The sequence below is a fragment of the Leptopilina boulardi genome, unplaced genomic scaffold (assembly GCF_019393585.1).
Source record: "Leptopilina boulardi isolate dan_hultmark-lab unplaced genomic scaffold, ZJU_Lbou_2.1 LbouV2_126, whole genome shotgun sequence".
In the NCBI taxonomy this organism is placed as follows: domain Eukaryota; kingdom Metazoa; phylum Arthropoda; class Insecta; order Hymenoptera; family Figitidae; genus Leptopilina; species Leptopilina boulardi.
Window position 1 is genome coordinate 300,963 of NW_026137670.1, and position 18,753 is coordinate 319,715.

Here is an 18,753-nt window from a genome sequence, read left to right on the forward strand (position 1 = left end):
GTTTGGAATTTTCCGCATTTATCTTGTAAAATATCAAAAATTAATTTCCTTACATACGTAACACGTCAAAAGAAATAAAAAAAATCATTATTTAACTAGATATTTTAAAATATTTAAGATTAAAATATAATTAAAATAAAAATTATTTTACCAAGATTAAAAGAATTAAAATATATTTAAATAAAAATTATTTATTAAAGAATTTGATTATAATTAAAATAACTGAATTGAAAGAATTTGACAATATAAAAAGAATCAAGAGAATTTTACTATTTTATAAATTGAAATAATATTTTTTTTCCAAATTATTCTATCACACTGAATTTAGTTAATGAACGTACCTGCAGCTTGATGAATAATAAAATGTTGCAACCTCTATATATTGTAAGCCTCGTTGGAAGGAATAAGGATATTTTTTTTAGGATAAGGTATAAACTCCAAAATGAAGAAACAAAAAAGTAATCTTGCGATAGTATAGCTTTATTTTAGACTAGAACGGAAGAAAATAATATAATATTAATAATATAAAATAATAATAATAATAAATTATTTACACAAGAGTAGTAGGACCGACATACATAACTTTGAGGAAGGAAGAGGAGGGATTTAGCGACGCGTTGTCCGAAATTTACAATTATTAAAATTCACTTTAAAAAAAAAAAACATTTTCAAAATAATTATAAAATGTCAAAAAAAGAATGGAAACTAGAATTCTTAATAGTTTTTTTTTTTTTTTTTAATTGCGCTGAAGCAATATTCAAACAAAATCATTATCTTTTTTTTTAAACAAAACTAAAATCATAATGATATGTATAATAGATAAATATTCTCATACACATATAACTTAAAAAGTGTATAAAATAAACATAAAATATTTAAAATGAAATAAAAATTCTCTTCTTGAGAAAAATGAAATAAAAAACATGTTTTTTTTCATAAAAATAAGAAAATATTTAAATTAATTTTTTTTTTCCTTCACAAGTTTCCAACTTTAGGAATGTTTTTTTTTCTTTATTTTTTTTACTATATTGTGATAATGATTATAAGTCGATTGTAAATTTCCGAAATTCGCTAATCGCAAATCGGTCATGTCTCATGTACGCGTGTAAGTGCATGTGTACGTGTACGTGTGTGAACGTTTGATTTGTATGGAGGAATAAAAAAAAAAAGCGAAGAAGCAAAGCCACACCCTCGCCGGCTGCGATACAAACAGTGAAAAGGAGTAATTGAAAAAGTAAAGCCGAACACACGGTGTGCTCGGATTTCGATTTGAAAACCCCCATAGCGGGCTGGCGAGACTGTGACGATCACAAAGAAATTCATAAATAACTAACTTGTAAAACAATAATAATAATAATTAATAATAATAATAATAATTAATAATAATAATAATAATAATAATAATAATAATAGTGGCGAATAAAATCAATGCGAGTAGATTCCGTTTTGACTCGATATGACGTTTGTGCTTTTAACCGCAATATGATTGTTCAGGCTAAGCATCATTTTTATAACAAACAAAAAAAAAACGCCAACAAAAATTAATTACAACATTTTTTTTTTTAAAAAGTACAAAGAAATTTTGCAAAATTCATTTTAATACTTTTTTTTCCAAACAAACAGTTATACACTTTGTGAACACTCTCTTAAAAATTTACTATAATAATATTCACTAAAATAGAAAAATTTTTTTATAATTTAATTATAATTTATTATGTTTTTCTTTAATTTTTACTTCTTTTTATAAATTTAGCATTTACGATTTTTTTTTAATTATAATTACATTTGTTTTAAATTTACTTTTTTTTCAATTTTTTTTTTTTAATTTTAAACGAAATACACTTATTATTAAAAATAATAAAGTGAAATAAAAAAAAAAAAGTCTTAGATTTTTTTCTCTCCTGCTATATTTATTTACAAAAAACAGGAGCGTTGAGCTTCGCCTGAGCAGTATTATTTTTATTTTTATGGGATGAAAAGCGCAACGCGTGTCGAGCAGAATATACTCAATTGAGATGGGGGGGAGCCGGAATGGAGACAAATTAACAAAAAAAAGTCCCCCATTCTGGCCCCACGGATATAGGAGTGAGAGCTTTTTTTTGTGAGGTATTTACATAGTAAAAATCGTACGAGAAACGACGAAGAAAGTGTATAACAAAAGATGACACGATTTTATAATGGCTTTTGTGGGGGTTGGGGAGGGGGCATTCGCGGCATTTTGTCGTCGTCGATTGAAAAAAAAAAAATTGGTGAAAGGGAGAGAGAGAGGGGGGGGGGGTGAAATATACTACAATACATCGGCATGAAAGGCAATACAGTCTGACCTCCGTTCTTCCTGGCTATACTACTATATATATTTATTTATATATATATATATATATTTATATATTTATATATTTATGAATCAAAAAGCATCGAATAGTAATCGACCTAAAAATTGTCTGATGCTAATTTGATTCATTATCAAAATATTATAATAAAGTCGTATTGAATTTCTAATATAGTCTTTACTGTACAGCAACTTAATGCAACATATCTTCCGTTATACAACGATCGGAAGATTTATTTTCTAATAATCAGCTTCGCGTGGTTTATAATTAGATCTCGTCTAGTAATAATTTTTATTTATTCGCCTATTTCTTAAATTCCTAAGTTGTTTTTTTTTCATTTCACTCATTCTTACTTTCTTACACGTGCTTGCTTTCTCTCTATCTCACACACTCTCATGCGCATCCTATCATTCATACTTATGCTAGAAATAGTCATCTGATAGGAACTTTCAGTATTGCCTAGCTCTTGGATATATTAATCGAACTATATAAAAAAGACATTTAGAATTCTATATAAACACAATAGCTTTTTTTTTGTGGACCCCCTAGAGTATCACACGGGCCCAATTTTTTTTTTATATAGTTATGTATACAAACATGATCCACGAGACGTACACGACACGTAACGCTGCGCGTGCACTCGTAATTCCATTTTTTTTTTAAATGATCAAAATTTAGTAACTACTTTATTTCATATTACAACAAAACATCAAATAATTTTTCCTATTAACTATCTCAATTGTTGTTGATCACTGTTATCAATGATTGTACCAATTATCTAATTGTTTAGATTCAATTGTCTAAAGAATTTTTTTTTAAGTTCATCGAATCAATTATGATTTAATTGATTGGATCTCTGTTGGAACAATTGTTTAAAATATTGATCATGTTTTGAAATACTGATTCAATCTTTTTGGGAACAATGATCAAAATAGAACAATGACTCAAGTTAGGTGTGAATTTCGAGAGCACGAGCTTCGGGCGCTTAAGAATCTAAGAGGTCAGCCAGACACTCACCGGCCGTGGTGGTTGTTGTGCTGGCCGCAGCGCTACTGGTGTGCTGCTGCTGCTGGAACATGGCCGTGGGATGAAGAAAGAGGGATCCATACATCATATTTTCGTCCTGCTGTTGTTGCTGTTGATTGCTCGATTGATTGGCGGCAGTGGGAACAGTGGTAACACCACCGGGGAGAATTGGTGCCCCCGGTGTTGGTGGTACCAGACTGCCGTCTTCAACAGCGACACGAACAGCCTCAATATGTCGCCGTGAGAAGACATGCTCCTGAAGTGGTGATTTGGGCGAATAACGAACGGAACATAGTCGACACTCGTCAGGCCCCGTTGGTCCCCGATGTGGTTGAACTGCCGAGCCTTCGGCCGGTAATCCAGCCGCAAGCCTGGCCTTCTTCTCCTTGGCACGTGCATTCTGGAACCATACCTGCAACTCGTCTCCATTAGCACTCTGCTCGTCCTTGGAATGGTTGCGGGATCACGAGGTGGGAGTTGGGGTTGCGGCTGCACGAGGGGTTGCGCCGATGCTCACCTGGACCACACGCTTTGGGAGTCCGATCTCTCGTCCAAGCATCTCGCACTCGGCCATCGTCGGTGTCTTGTAGTCGGAGAATAGGGATTTCATCACCTTCACCTGGGTCGCTGACATCTGTGTCCGATACCTCTTGCCACCTGATTGTCCGCCTCCGCTCCCGCTAACTGGTAGACTGCCACTCATATTACCGCCGCCACTCTGTCCACCCTGACGTGAACTCTGTGTACTTGACGCTGGACTTGCGGGTCCACTTTCATCGTCCAAAAATTCAGTGGTCTCACTCAAGCTGTCGTCATCGCAAATACTACGCTCCGAGAGATCCGTCAATGGACCACAATCACTGCCACCACGTAAATTTAATGCATGTTGCTCCTCAAGTAAACTGCTCAATCCACCAAGACTTAATTTCACTGGACGACTGAGATCAACTGGTTTGCTCAAGTCTAATGGTGATTCACCGGAATTGCCGGTTGTTTGATTGCTTCCCGATTCTTGTTTACCATTGCTGGTGTGTGCCTGAAGTTCGCTGATGTATCGCTTCATTGACTCCTCGTAATATTTCTTCAGTGATGCTTCCATTTCGGAATTGAATGGTGGAAAGAGAGGTGGCATCATATTGGGTGTTGATGGATTCGATGGTGCGGATTCCATTGAGAGTTCTTCGTCTGGGATGTTGTCAATGTTTACTTCACCACGCGCCACTTGATCAGCGTGTTTGCTACTCAGATGTGATTCGAGGGCTGATTTTACTTTGAACAAAGCTGGACAGAAGGGACAACGTTTGTTGATCACTTGACTGTGAGCACGAAATTGTCCTTTACGTTCGCGTGCGCGAGTATTTTGAAACCACACTTGCACCACTCTTTTCTTTAGTCCCACTTCACGAGCAATTGTTTCCAACATTTTTCGCGATGGATTCGATTCCACTTGGTACTTTTGGTAAAGATAGTCGAGTTGTTCGGGTAGAATGGTCGTTCTTAGTCTTTTGTCCTTGGGCTGTTCATTGTGCTCGGTACTGGGTCGAATTTCACCAGTCAGATCGTCAAAGTCATCAAATTTTCTCTTACGATCTTGCATCATGGCGATTAGTGGATGAGGAGCCTCTGATGATACGCCAGTGGTTGCGTTTAAAGCCTGCTGTTGCAATATACCAAATGGTGAATCAGGTGGATAGGCTGGTGGGAATAGTGACGGATTCATGATATGTACAAGTTGATGTTCACGCCACAATTCAAATCTACCAAACATTAGATTGCACTTGTCACATTGGAAGCTACCCTCCTTGGATTCATTTTGTGATTGAGATTGTTGTTGCTGTGGGGAAGGACTTTGCTGCTGTTGCGGCTGTTGTTGCTGATGTGGTGGAGTAGATATTTTCATTGGCTGTTGCAATTGCTCGGTAAGAGCTGGAGTTGTTGATGGATTATTTGTACCGGTATTTGTTGTTGTTGCGGTACTACTGTTACTGTCTTCAGAACTGAGAACAGCGGCAACTTGAGCGGCGGCAGCTTGAGCTTGAGCACTTCTCTTAGCGTCCTCCTCCTTGAAGCAATGGGTCTTTTGATGACGTATGAGCTCGTAGTATCGTTGGAACACTAATAGACATTTTTTGCACTGATAGTTAAGTCCAGGGGTTCTTTGAAAACGTCCTGAACCGTCGTCACCTTCGCGACCGCCCGGTGTCACTGGTTCAGCGGCCGGTTGATTCTCATACACTTTACGCGCTTTTTGTCTTGCATTTTGAAACCACACGACAATCACACGCGGACTAAGTCCCAAAAGTTTGCTGAGATACTCTAAATCATCGTCCTTTGGATATGCATTGTTTTCAAAAAATTCCTGAAGAACTTTTATTTGATAATCGGTGAAGCGCGTTCGATTTGCACGTTTACCCGAGCTACCGCCTGATGAATTACTCCCATTGCTGTTGCCACCAAAGGAATAATCGGCTGGTCCTCGGCCAGGACTTATGGATCGTTGGGGTGTCAAGGCCATGGCGGCTATTGAACTTGGAACAATGTTCACCACTTGGCCAGGGCTTTGAGTGGCGAAATTTTGAGGTGTCACTTTTGGTGGTAGCATTGGTGTGCTTGGTGCACTTGTGACTGATGGACAGTGTGTTGATATATCATGATGTAGTCCGGAAAAAACTGAACTCATGCTGAGAGCTGGTGAATGTGGACGCGATTGTTGACCACCTGAACTACCTGGTGAATGATGTTGTTGATGTTCCTCAGGTTGATGTTGTTGGAGAAATTGAATTGGATCGGGTAATTCTTGTTTGATCTCAGGTAATTGTGGTGTACTGATGGTCGGTATCGATGATGGTGGTGGTGACGTCTGTTTATTTGGGCTCTTATCATCAGAACTGCTTCCGGACACACTGGAGTTTAAAGGAGTGACTTTTGCCTCGCCTGTTTTTTCATATTCTTCAAGATTGAGTGTTGTACTTGGTGGATTGTTAAAATTGTACGGACTATCTTTGTTGCGTTGACGTTCTTTGAATAGTGTATTTCGAAACCAGTGTTTAATCACTTTTGGCGGCAATCCACTTTGTGCAGCCATGTCTAATATTTGCTCTTCGCCAGGCGAATTATTGATATCAAAATGTGCTCTCAATATCTTTAGTTGATCATCAGTGATGCGTGTGCGAGCGCGTTTTTGTGAAGCGGCGGCATTTGCCTACGAACATTCAATATCAAATCTCGAATTAATTATCTTTCTTAAACTAAATTTTTTCTTGAATAAAGAATATTTTTTTTTTTAATGAAAAAGGATTAGATTCTAGTTTAATTTAAAAAAATACTTTTTTTAATTTTTAAAATTGATATTCTATTACTAAAATAATAATTTGGAAGAAAACTCACCACGGCAGCTTGCTGTTGTTGGAGGGCAAGATGTTGTTTGGCTAGAAGATCGGCTTGAGCATTGATTGGAGGATAAGCGTTGGCAGCGCCATCGTATGGTGGAGGTGGTAGCATCATGGGTACCAATGGTGGCTGAAGGTTCATTGCTGCTAAAGCAGGAACATTGAGTCCCAATGGAAGTCCCATCATTCCCATCATCAAACCGGGATATTGTTGAAGATGTTGTTGCAACTGTGATGCGGCCATTGCATTTAAAGCAGCTTGCATTTCGGTCATTTGTTGAGCAAGAGTTAATTGAGCGTGTTGCTGTTGTTGCTGCTGATGTTGTTGTTGTTGCATGTGATGTGGATTTGTCGCCGAAGCAGTTGGCGTCCCAGAATCGGTACTTGAAACGGGAGTATTGCTCAGGGCCGGTGTTGTTGCTGGTGTTGTTGATGTTGCTTCAGGAGTTCGGCTAATATTCTCTTTACTGTCTGGTGATTCCACTTTGTCCTTGTTCCGTTGCTCCTTGTCGGATGTTAGATCTTGGGGTTGATTGGCAGCGGGTGTTGTACTTCTCGGTGCTGTTGTTGTTGTTGATGATGAAGTAGCGGCTGTAACTACCACGCTCTTTTTCTCATATTCACATTTAAATTGCTGTGCGTATTTCTCAAGAAACTCACGTGGAACAAGATCCCGATGAACTTCTTCACAGTGTGCCTTCAAGACCCATACGCTGCTGAATTCCTTGTTGCAGTGCTGGCATGTACTCCGAGTAAGTTCTGGTATCACATCGTCATCACCATGCTCGTCAATTTCTTCCTCCTTCTCTTGTGCAGCTTGTGCTGCTAGAGCTTGCTGTTGTTGCTCCTTTTTTTGTTGTTCCTGTTGAGCTTGTAGAGCAGCGGCAGCTTCCTCCTCCTTACGTTGACGTCTTTGATGATTTTCGTTGAATTGCATCACGAGATCAAATCCAAAACTCTCTAATAGATGTTTGTACATTTGTGACGTTTTGTGTCGGGGTTGGGAGAGAATGTCTTGAGTTTGAGAAGCCTGTTGGGATGTTGCTTGTTGCTGGATAAGTTGAGGTGCTGATGATGTTGGTGGAGGTGTTTTCGAGGGATTCGTGGCCATTTGTTGGGAGGCGGCGAGTTGTTGAAAAAGAGCAAGTGGATTGCTGAAGATGCAGTAGAGCTGTTGATGAGTTGCCAATTGTTCTTGATTAACGAACAAAGCACTGCAACGTGAACAGGAGAGCATATTATTACCACTGCCAGTGTTTGTGTTACACGGTGGACTGTTTGGACTTGTAGGTGGTGGTTGTTCAATCAAAGGTCTTCCGAGATCGACTTGACCACTTGCTGCGAGATCTTGAAGTTTGCCAGCGCGTGTTTGATGAAGAACACTCCTCATGTGAATGTCCAAAGTGCTGCCCTGCGAGTATGCCACTTTGCAGATGTTACACTTGTAAGGTTTCTTATCTTGATCTTGTTGTGTTTCGGCGGATTCAGTGGGACTGGCTGGTGGTACCACTGAAATAAGGGTGTTATTGTTGCCCTGCTCTTGCATTGCTCGCTTTAATTTATGCAAATGACTGACACTGTTGTAATGGACAAGGAGAATGTTCTTTTGCGTGAAACTTTCTTTGCATACATCACATTTGTAAGGTCTATTGGGATCCAAATACTTTTCCATTGGGTACGACATCTTTTCACCTTTACGATGTAATAGTGTTTTGTTGTGTCCAGTGAGGTAGCTTTGCCTCGTGAAAGCTACTTTGCAACGATGGCACTTGAATTTTCGTCCAGGATCGTGATATGAATCTTCAGCGACTGGTTGACTGTTTAAATAATCCTCCAAAAGCCTCTGTTCTTTGTGCAATGGTGATGAATCACTGGCGTCACTTTCCTCTTCATCGCATCGACTCTCGTCTTCAGTGTTTTGCTCGGCGATCATTCCACTCTGTCGTCTGAGTGCTTCTTCAGTTAGAGCCTGCAACAATGGATGAGCATGTAGCAAACTCTGCTTATACTGAGCCAATTCGTCTTCCTGTAGATCGGAGTGTGCTGATTCAAGATGTCGTTGCAGGGCCTGGACGGATCGAAAACAACGTCCACAGATTGCACATTTTGTTGCATCTCGAATTGCATGATATTGCGAGTGTTGTTGAAGCTTCTCAAGTGTCTTGTAGGCGAGACTGCACTGTCCACATCTGTATTTGTAAACGTGTTTTTCACTCACGGCTAAAGTTGGCGTTGTCGCTGGATGTGTTTCACGATGATGTTGCTGAAGTTCCTCCAGCGATCGACAAATTCTACCGCAAATTGTACACCTGGTTGTTTCATCAACTTCCTCGCTGACTGTTTGTTCATTGAGATCTTCCTCTGGCTGTTGTTTCGTCATACTGCCAGGTGAAGGTGGCGCCGCTGCTGGCGTTGACGTGTTCCTTGGATTATTATTCAACCAATGACTCTGATCGACTAATAGTAAAAGCCTCTGAAGACCGTCAGCGTTCACTGAATGAATTTGCATTACGTGCTTTTCAAGAGCTGTTCTTTCTTTGAAACCATCTTGACAAAGTGGACAAAGCAAATCGGGAGTTGGTTCCTCCTTGACACTCTCTGCCTTGTCCTCTGTGTCTTGAACATGAGCAAGTTGCATATGTTGTCTTAATTCTTCGCGGGACGTTGGTTGATAAGTGCAATAGGGACAATTAATTTCGTCCGTTTCGGCTTCCGGTTCTTGATCTTGTTCTGGTTCGTTGTCTGGTTCCTGTTTCACCTCACTCCCACTCTCACTGCCTTCCTCTCGCCGCTCTGCAAATTAACAAAACAAAATATCGCCTGTTATATGTCAAGTCCAGTTATTGTTTTTTCCTATCTATAATTATTATATTGTTCAATATATATATTTCGAAAATTGAAAAAGAAACTTTGATTCATTCAGTGAATTGTCAGTTGAAAATCATATAGACCCACGCTTTAATTTTATTATTTATACATGTATCGTAAGTTATTAATTTTTCAATGATGAATATTTTTAGAAAAGATAATTTTTTTTTTTCGTTCAATAAAGAATTGATCAACTTGTCAATTATTCGAGTGATTAAATAAGATAACAATAATAATGTTTTATTGAATCAATGTAATTATATTCGTTCTAGATTTATTAAAATATCCATAATATTTAGATATGGAAGTAAAAAAAAAAATGAACAACAATTTAACTCAATAATGATATCTATTAGTCGTGAAAAAACAAGTTAATTTCATGGAAATCGTCTTTCTTTCTACGAGATATTATTATTATTATTGTTATTATTACCAGCGAAATCAACATATATTTTGAAACTATATAATTTACTGTTTGCGGACAAGTGATTTTCGTCTCGTGAGAGGCACGTCTTTGGTTTTTGCGAATGAATTTTAGTTAACTAGCTTTTGAAAGCCTGAAATGACGACGATATTAACGACAAAAGAAAGGAACAATCGTGTCATAATTATACTCTAGTAACTTTCTCTCTTTACGCACTCATTCCAAAAGCGAATATATATATACATATATACCGAAAGGCGTTGATTATCAATCAAAGTAAGAATTAAAGATCTAATGTAATTTCAAAGTTGATTTCAAAATGTTATAAATCTCGGTAATTAATTCATGTGACGCGTATTGTGAAATTAAATGTCTTTTTTTTTTAAATAACAACACGCGGCTAATGCACTCACATGTGAACGTTATCTCGATGCGGCTAATACGTCAAGAGAAAGTAAATTATAGACAAATCGAACAGACACATCTGAGTATATATTATAAACGCGCGCGGAAACTGCATTTTAGAGACACATACATGTCCAAGTGAATTTGTCTTCTTTTTCGATTTAAGTATCGACATATTTTAAAATGACTATAGCGCCTCGATTTTTATGATATATATATATATATATATATATATATATATATATATCATGTGAATTCTGAATAAAAAAAAAAGAAAGAAAAGAAATTTATTTCCACTAACCCAGTTTTGGTGAAAAAATTTTTTTTCTTTATTTAAAAGCTATGCAATTTTGATACTTATATATCAATTGGATATTTCCTTGTAATTTAAAAATTGCACATGTTCTATATATCGAATTTTGGCGATGTCCGACTTTTGTAACTGCAGTGTTGTGTCTTTTCCTTGGAATACCGGTATTTGAATTCATTATCTATATCTTGGCCATAGACCGGAAGTGGCTTACGAAATGAAATGTTGAGCCATGCAAATCAATAAAGAGGCACATGCAACATTTTTAAGCGATCTGGCGCGAAATTCATTCGGTGAATCGACATACATATAGTATATATATATATATATATACAAATACATCGAAGCATTATTGAAACATATTCAAGGAGAAAGTTTTGAATGTAATAAAGGGAATCGAAAAACCAGTCTGAGGCGGTACATATGTGAACTCGTTTTTGCTAATAACAAAAGTGAAATTATAGATTTGTAATACGAAATTAGTAACGGACGTTTCCGAGAAAAAAGAGTAAAAAGATGCCACTATCCCGAATGGCATTGTCCAAAACCGCATTGAGCATCAGCGTCAGTTGCAATGAACAGGTATATATAGGTATATATAAGACGGAGTGTGCGGCTGTCTTCGACTATACATACAATTTTATAAGTATATAGTCTAACAGATAATGCACTTGGAATTGTGCACGGCATGGCACACGCCACAACCATATGCCACGTAAAATTACCGTCATCGTGGACTAATTGTGAGATAATCGATGACAACACTGAATTCATCATGGGCGCAAAGGCGCCATTTTGAGACCGCGAATATGTATATATATATATATATATTTTTTTTTTCGTATTTTACGCGCATATAATTACTCACCTCATGCGAACGTTAAACGCGCCAAAGAAACAAGTTTCTTGCATTGGTTTTCTTTTATTTTCTTTTCTTTTCTTTTTGCAACCCGACTTTTGCATGTCACGCTAAATTCATTCTTTCAAACTTCTCATCCATATTCCCACTTTCAACCTGTTACCGATCAAATACCATAATTTTTTTTTTTTCTTTGACACAATTCACTGAAAAAACCATCAACTTTTCTTTTTCCTGTGTTTAATTTTTTGCAATTAGAATTATTTTTCTACCTATACTAAAAAATATTGTTATTCGTTAATTAATTAGTAAATTAGACAAATAATTAGTCAATTTTTTCAATAGTTAGTAAATTTTATTAATATTTCGTTCATTTTACTAATGGATCAATTTGACTAGAGTATACCACTATTTTTAAACAATAAAATATGGAGAAAATAGAATATAATAACACAACAATTACAATAAAAATAAAATTTTTAAAGCATAAAAATCAGGTTTCACCTGTTCCGAAAAAAAACAATTTATATATTGTTTTTAAAATGGAGAATTCTTATAAATGTCATGCATTCTGAAAACTGTGATTCAGAACAGGTTTCGAAATTATAATAATGTGCGTGGGCTATAAAATGATAAATTAAACATGCAATAAAATAATTGTATTATCGATAAAGCCAAAGAAAGTGTTATTTATGTAACCAAATTTAAAAAAAAATGGTTACAACGTGTTAAAACAAGAATTATTTACAAAATAGTAAAAAAATAATACTTGTTTATCTGAGAAGAAAGCCAGAGGAGAGAAATAAAGGCAAAAAAAAAATTGTGGATCTTTGTAAATCACATCTTATCAACTTTAAAAGCTTTCGTATTTAAAAAAAAGTACTAAACATGAGAGCTTTCAATTGATTGATATGATTTAAATAGACTTCAGTTGATTCAAGTAAATATTTTTTTGGTTTCAAGTAAATATTTATTTGGTGTAATCAAATATTTATTTGATTCAACCAAATATTAATTTGTTTCAAACAAATATTTTTTTGTTCAAGAAAATATTTATTTGGATTCAGTAAATATTCATTTTGGTTCAAGTATGAATTAGACAATAGTCAACCAATATGAATATTTGAATCAAATAAAATTTGTGTCAGTATATACAGTAACGAATTTATTTTCAGGTAGTGTGTATTAGTAAATAAAATTATTTCAAAATATCGAAATATCTTGAAAATAAAGCCAATCTTACAAAGTAAAAAATACAGTCAGTCAAGCGAAAATAAATTTTCAAAAACTAGAACAGAGGCAAAGGCTTTCAGTAAGCGAGACAATTTTTTATTAGCAACAAAAAAAATAATGGTGACAATTTTGTGGTGCAATAAGAAACAAAAGCAGTGCATAAATTTAGTGCAGTGAAAAATGTGCCAAGCTTTATTTATTTATTTTTTTTCATATATGAAATCAATAATAACGTTGCCTCACCATTGCTTGTGTTTGCGGCATTTGGAGTGGTAGGTGTTGTTGGGCTTGATTGTTGTGTTGTGGGTACATCTGGATCCGGTACAACTTGAAAAACATCACCAATATCGGTGTGAGGCGTTTCATTGCCTTGAATACTGTTACGACGATGAATTTGATGCATTTGTTCCATTTGAAGATGTCTAAGTGACCTCACATGTTGTAATAATGGCAAACGATGTCGTGCACTGAACATACACAGTGCACAATGATAAAGCTTTGCCGCGGACGGTACATTAGAACTAGCCTCGAGTAAATGACGAAGAAGAAGTGCGGCAGCCTCGTGTCGTGGCGATGCCGCATGTAACGCAAGTTTATGAGCACTATTCGTATAATAATCGCAAGCATGGCAACGTAATTGTGCCGCACTTGTTGGCGACGCGAGATACTTTAATTTCCATTCGTTTCGCGGTCCACCCTCTTTCACATGATTGACATGTTGCAACCTCTGCAAATGTTTATCAGTCTTGCAGTGCAATTGAAAATTTGCCTTGAGATTTGTTTTATAGGAACAGAGTTTACAGACAAAATGACCGGCAACGAGTGCGAGAATTTCACCTTCGCGCGTTCTCGTTCTATCGGCTGCTAAATGTTGACCGAGGGCTTCAAGTGAATCGGTGGCGAAATTATTGCAAACACAACAGTGATAGAGATGTGTTGGATCGGGATCCGCGGGTTCTGGTGGTGGTTCCATACTGTCGGGTGATAGTCCAACATCACCGCCGAGATTGCCGATGACGTTCATATTGGCCATGCCGCCCATTAATTCGGGTGGCAATTGGGGAGGTAGTTGTCCGCCGGTCATCATTTGAATAAGAAGGGCTTGATTGTAGGCCATGTCGGCGAGAGCGGCTTCAGCGTGTTGGGGTTTGTCGAGACCGCCGAGGTGTATCAATTGCTCGAGTTGTTGTTGATGTTGCTGTTGAGCTTGTTGATGATGATGTTGTTGCGCCTGCTGATGATGACTCTGTAGGGCTGAGAGTGCGTGCATTTGTTTCACGTTCTGCTGCAGTACGAGCATGTTGTGCGTGTGTTTTTCACTGGTCATGTGTATCCTGAGATTTCTGGCAACGCTCGTTTCGTAATTGCAAACATCACAGCGAAACGTTGGTTTGGGCTTTCCTTGTGTTGCTGTTTGACAGCCAAGGTGTGGACTGTGATTCTGTTGATGATGGGGACTACGTGTTGGTAGGGGTGCATCCTGAGATGATGAGGGATTTGTAGAGGCGGAACTTGCACCACCGCCACCCTGTTGGATCTCCTGCATGTTGTTCAAGTGCTTGTCACTTTGCATATGTATACTAAGATTTCCCTTAGTTGTCGTCGAGTAATTGCACACTTCGCACCTGTAGGGCTTGTAGCCACAGGTATAGGTTTCGCCTCGCGCTAACCTTGGGTGTGGTTGTCCGGCGATGCAATAGATGCAGGACGTTTCACTTTCGGGATGTTTTTCCTTCATGTGAATTTCAAGTGTCTCCTGATATTTGTAGTGCCAGTTGCATTTTGGGCACTTGAGGGTTTTACAGGAGTTCCGACTGTGAATGCCGGCGAGTGGACCGCCTGGACCAGCTAATCGACTGCTGGCCAGAATGAGTTCACATTTGGGACATTCGACGCCGCTGGGTCTGCCTTGCATGTGTTCGGGACAAACGCCAATTGTCGTGCCGGTGAGAAAATTTGGTGGTTGTTGCGTTAATGCAGCGTAGGAGGATGGAGAACTTTTTGTGGAGGCCGATGGTGGTGGTGAGGTATAATGCATCGCGGCGTCGGGTGCCTTGGCCCATGATGCTGCACTGACTTGAGCAGCGGGCCATTGATGATGATTGTATGAGAGGGGATGATTCGTGTGAGATGTGGGTGTTGTGGGAGTGCTTGGCGATGGCCTGTGTTGCTGCTGCAACGGACTACTTGGCACTCCAGGTGTACTTGCTGGAGTGCTCGTGGTAGTGGGTATTTCGATTTCGCTCCCCTCGCTTCGCTGCTGTTGTTGACCTTGTGTTTGTCCGGGCGACGTTGTTGAACAAGTGGAACTTGTAACTGGTTCGAGGAAGCTGACCAGAGGCTGTTTACTTCGGCCCACAGCCTGGAGAATGGCAGAGGCTGTCGAGTGTGACAAAATTTGTCTCTCGTCCTCCATGAGTGTCAATTGATGTTCACCTTGAGCGTGAGCGACAAAACTCTTTGCGTAACCGAAGCTCAATTTGCAAATAAAACACATGAGAATGGGTTTGACGGGGACAGTGGCAGCGGGCGATGGTGGTGCAACGGGCTGTGGTGGCGGTTGTTTACTGCCCTCGGCGCTTCTGTAGCTGATGACTCGATAACTGTGCATTACCGGGAGATCGGGATTGTGTTGCGTCGCCGAGGTGCGTTGCTGCTGTTGTTGCTGCTGCTGATAGGCTTGATGAGCATAGAGCCTGGAAACGTAGTATGCGCTGGCGATTTGAGGAAATACCAATGAATGGGGTACGGAAACTCCTCGACCGTCAACGATACAGCCGTCCGGTAATGAATCATCTTCACTGAGCTCACTCTCGCCCTCAATGATGTACGCCGAACCATCGGGATTGTAGACGATTTTACCGTCGAATTTTTCCACATCACCACCGGTTGGACTCTGACTTGGACTTGAACCTTGTTGCGTTTGCTGTTGACCCTGCGATTGAATGGGGATCGCGGTTGTAGTTGTGGTCGTCGTGTCCACGATCGGGGTGGGTGTTGGAATAGCATCTCTCGTGCAAGGTTCGGTGCCGGAGGGTGGGCTCGCCGTGCGGGGATGATGAGGTGGATGAAGAGCGGCCCCGGCAGTCGGGGGGGACCCGCCCCCTCGACCACCCTCCTCCTCCGGGCTCATCTCTTGTTTTTGCTGCGCGTACGTGGAATTTTGAAAAGGCCCGCCGTGTTGCTGCTGATGATGTTGCTGTTGCTGATGATGGGCCACCACCAGCTGCTGGTATAGCTGATGTTGCCCGATCGCGTTCGACGAATGTTGCTGAAGGTGTGAGGGAGGAATGTTGTGATGCTGAAGGTGGTACTGGGAGGGATGGGGCTCACTGGAGGGCATCACCCCAAACGTGAGGCGGGCGCCAGCCTCACATCACCCACGGCGCCTGCGCCTTCGCACTCTCGACTTCCTGGCTTTCTTCTCTCTACTGTCGCGCACGTCGACCCACTCACAACCTGCCTCTCCGTCGTACCTTCTTCCGCGCCCCCGGTAGACACTTTATTAGCTACCCCGACGCAACCCCAGGTCGTACCTGCAACACAAATTTCAATGTCTCATTATCGTAACACCCCATCACAATAAAATATTTCAATTATAAACATTTATAATCACACACTTTTAAAAAAAAATCAGTTGTATAATGATTCATTGAGGTGGAAATAAATGGAGTGTTATTTTATGATAAATGAGACATGTGAAACATTAATTCCATAAGATGTGAAGTTTATACATGTAGTGAAAGATTGTATCATTATCAATAGGAGTGATCGTTGGGAGGGAATTTTTTTTTCCATCAAAAGATAGCATGATGCGATATTTACAATATTGACGCGTGGGAGAGTCAGTATAAAAATTGTCATTTACACAAGAGAGACAGTCTATTCTATTAATTCTGAACGAGGGTCACAGCATGAGCAACAGATAGTGAAATACCCAGAAATGCTGCAAGCTGAGCACACACGAGGGATCAAGAACGACGTAAAAGTAACGAACACACACATATACACACAAAAAGAGAATTTCGTGGTTGTAATACAAGGGCCCGCTCTGTATCCCGCTTACCTGCGGACGAAGCAAGCCCAGCTGTGTTTGCAGCTCATCGACCCAACTTATCTATCGATTGAATATCAATAGGTCTTTCCTTGACCTGTGTGTACTAAATGAGATAAAGAAAATAAAAATAGAAAATAACCTCCTTGTACCTAAATTAAAACTCGAATGATTGAAATTGACTACAATTAGTTTATGTTTTTGATGAAGGCAATATTAATTTGAATATAAGCGATAATTTGAACGAGACTGAAGATGAAGAAGAATTTTTTCAAGAATTGACTCGAAATAATAGGTACTTAAATAAGGTGAATCCAGGCAAAAGAGGAGCAAGCACTATTTGTGGAATCCAGTCGATATGAAAAGGGGGTGGGTGGGCGTGTTCCTCAACACACGTGCAGGTATCTGTATACGTATATATTTACGTACGATGTACGTGGGGGTGTACAAGACCGTGACTGCCCGAGGCTCTTTCATCTCGTAGAAATTCCCTCTCTGCAGTCAGTACCCCCCCACCCAAAGTGCTCAAGGAGAACATTTACTCCCCCCCCCCTTCTCCTTTTCTCCCTAGCAGCCTCCCTTCTCTTTATACTTCTTCTTCTCTCTATCTCTCTGTTTTTCTCTTTTCCTCTCACTGGAGCATTGCCGGACATTATGGTACGTACGTGTATGGCATTATGCATCTCCCTCCCACTAGTTATAATTCCGCGATACAAACTCCATAATCCAGTCGCACTGTATCCTCCAGCATCATCTTGGTTGGACCAGTTTGTTATGCGCGCGCCGACTCATGATGCGCGCATCATACCACGATCATTATATTATATATATACATGATTGTCGATGATGATTCTAAGACATAAAATTCTTTAAATACAAATGGAAGAAGGCAAAAAAAAAGTTCTCGAATGAAATGGATTATTTGAAAGAAATTTTACTTGGAAGCAAATCTCTTGTCGGTCTATTAAATTACGAGTGCGTGATGCTATGCAAATTAGATGTAAACTGAGACCAAAGATGATGATGATGAACTGCTAAAAATTAGTGGTCAAGAGATCAAATTCCACACGGATCACATCCAATTTGTTTTACAAGAAAATAAAGTTGATTTTGAAAAAAAATTTCTTTGAAAAAGAAGTCGAATTTGAATTCAATATAATATATGGAATTATGAAGCTGCGACGAATCTATAGGAAAAATAATGAGCAACCTGTAGAATAATAGTAATTTTTTAACAGTAATTACTAATATACAAGGTTTGAACTGTTGAGTGAATGTCTGATTTTAAAAACACTTGACTCTAATTTACTTCTGACACGAACGACAACTGTATAGGTTGTTCTAATTTGCGTGACGCTCAAAAAGTATAATAATGTGCGTATGTGTACGCACGCATTAACAATAAGCAACACGTAATATTGTAACTTACCCCCACCCTAAAGAGTTTGTTTTTTTTTCCCAATGTGAAAGAGGTAAAAAAAAAACAGTCTCATTAGTCACATGTGAAAGTGTCGATCGTTCCGATGCTTCTATGACAATAGTCATTAAGTTGAAATTCACTTCTTTTAACTATATGTATAGGGGAGAATATAATTGTCATACCAACACCTCGTAATATATCGAACGGCTATTTCACAACGACAATGAATAAAGAAAAATTTATTAAACAAGGGCTTAAAGTGCGTGTTTATTGTCCAACTGCTCCATATGTTACAAACCCCATATATACTCAAGTTTACATAACACTCGACGCATTTGAGAAACTCGACGTCACTTATATGTTTCGTCAGCAATCGATTTTCTCATCCCTTTATTTCTATCAGAACCTATTTCTATTTCACTTAACTAATTTTCA

General features: G+C 38.8%; 1 protein-coding gene and 1 long non-coding RNA gene across 5 annotated transcripts in view; one reads left to right on the forward strand and one right to left on the reverse strand.

Moving 5' to 3' along the window:
* LOC127291159 (uncharacterized) overlaps positions 1 to 18,753 on the forward strand; it is a 196,504-nt gene that overhangs the window by 112,067 nt on the left and 65,684 nt on the right. The gene's annotated exons all lie outside the window — the stretch shown is intronic.
* The window catches only part of LOC127291152 (zinc finger homeobox protein 3), a 127,630-nt gene that overhangs the window by 79,327 nt on the left and 29,550 nt on the right, over positions 1 to 18,753 (reverse strand). For all 4 annotated transcript variants that reach the window (XM_051320079.1, XM_051320078.1, XM_051320080.1 and 1 more), the window contains exons 2-5: positions 13,088 to 16,380; positions 6,744 to 9,538; positions 3,874 to 6,558; positions 3,348 to 3,768 (exon numbers count right to left, since the gene is read on the reverse strand). In XM_051320079.1, the coding sequence (XP_051176036.1) occupies positions 3,348 to 3,768; positions 3,874 to 6,558; positions 6,744 to 9,538; positions 13,088 to 16,187 (9,001 nt within the window). In that variant the 5' untranslated portion in view covers positions 16,188 to 16,380. The remainder of the gene's footprint in view (positions 1 to 3,347; positions 3,769 to 3,873; positions 6,559 to 6,743; positions 9,539 to 13,087; positions 16,381 to 18,753) is intronic.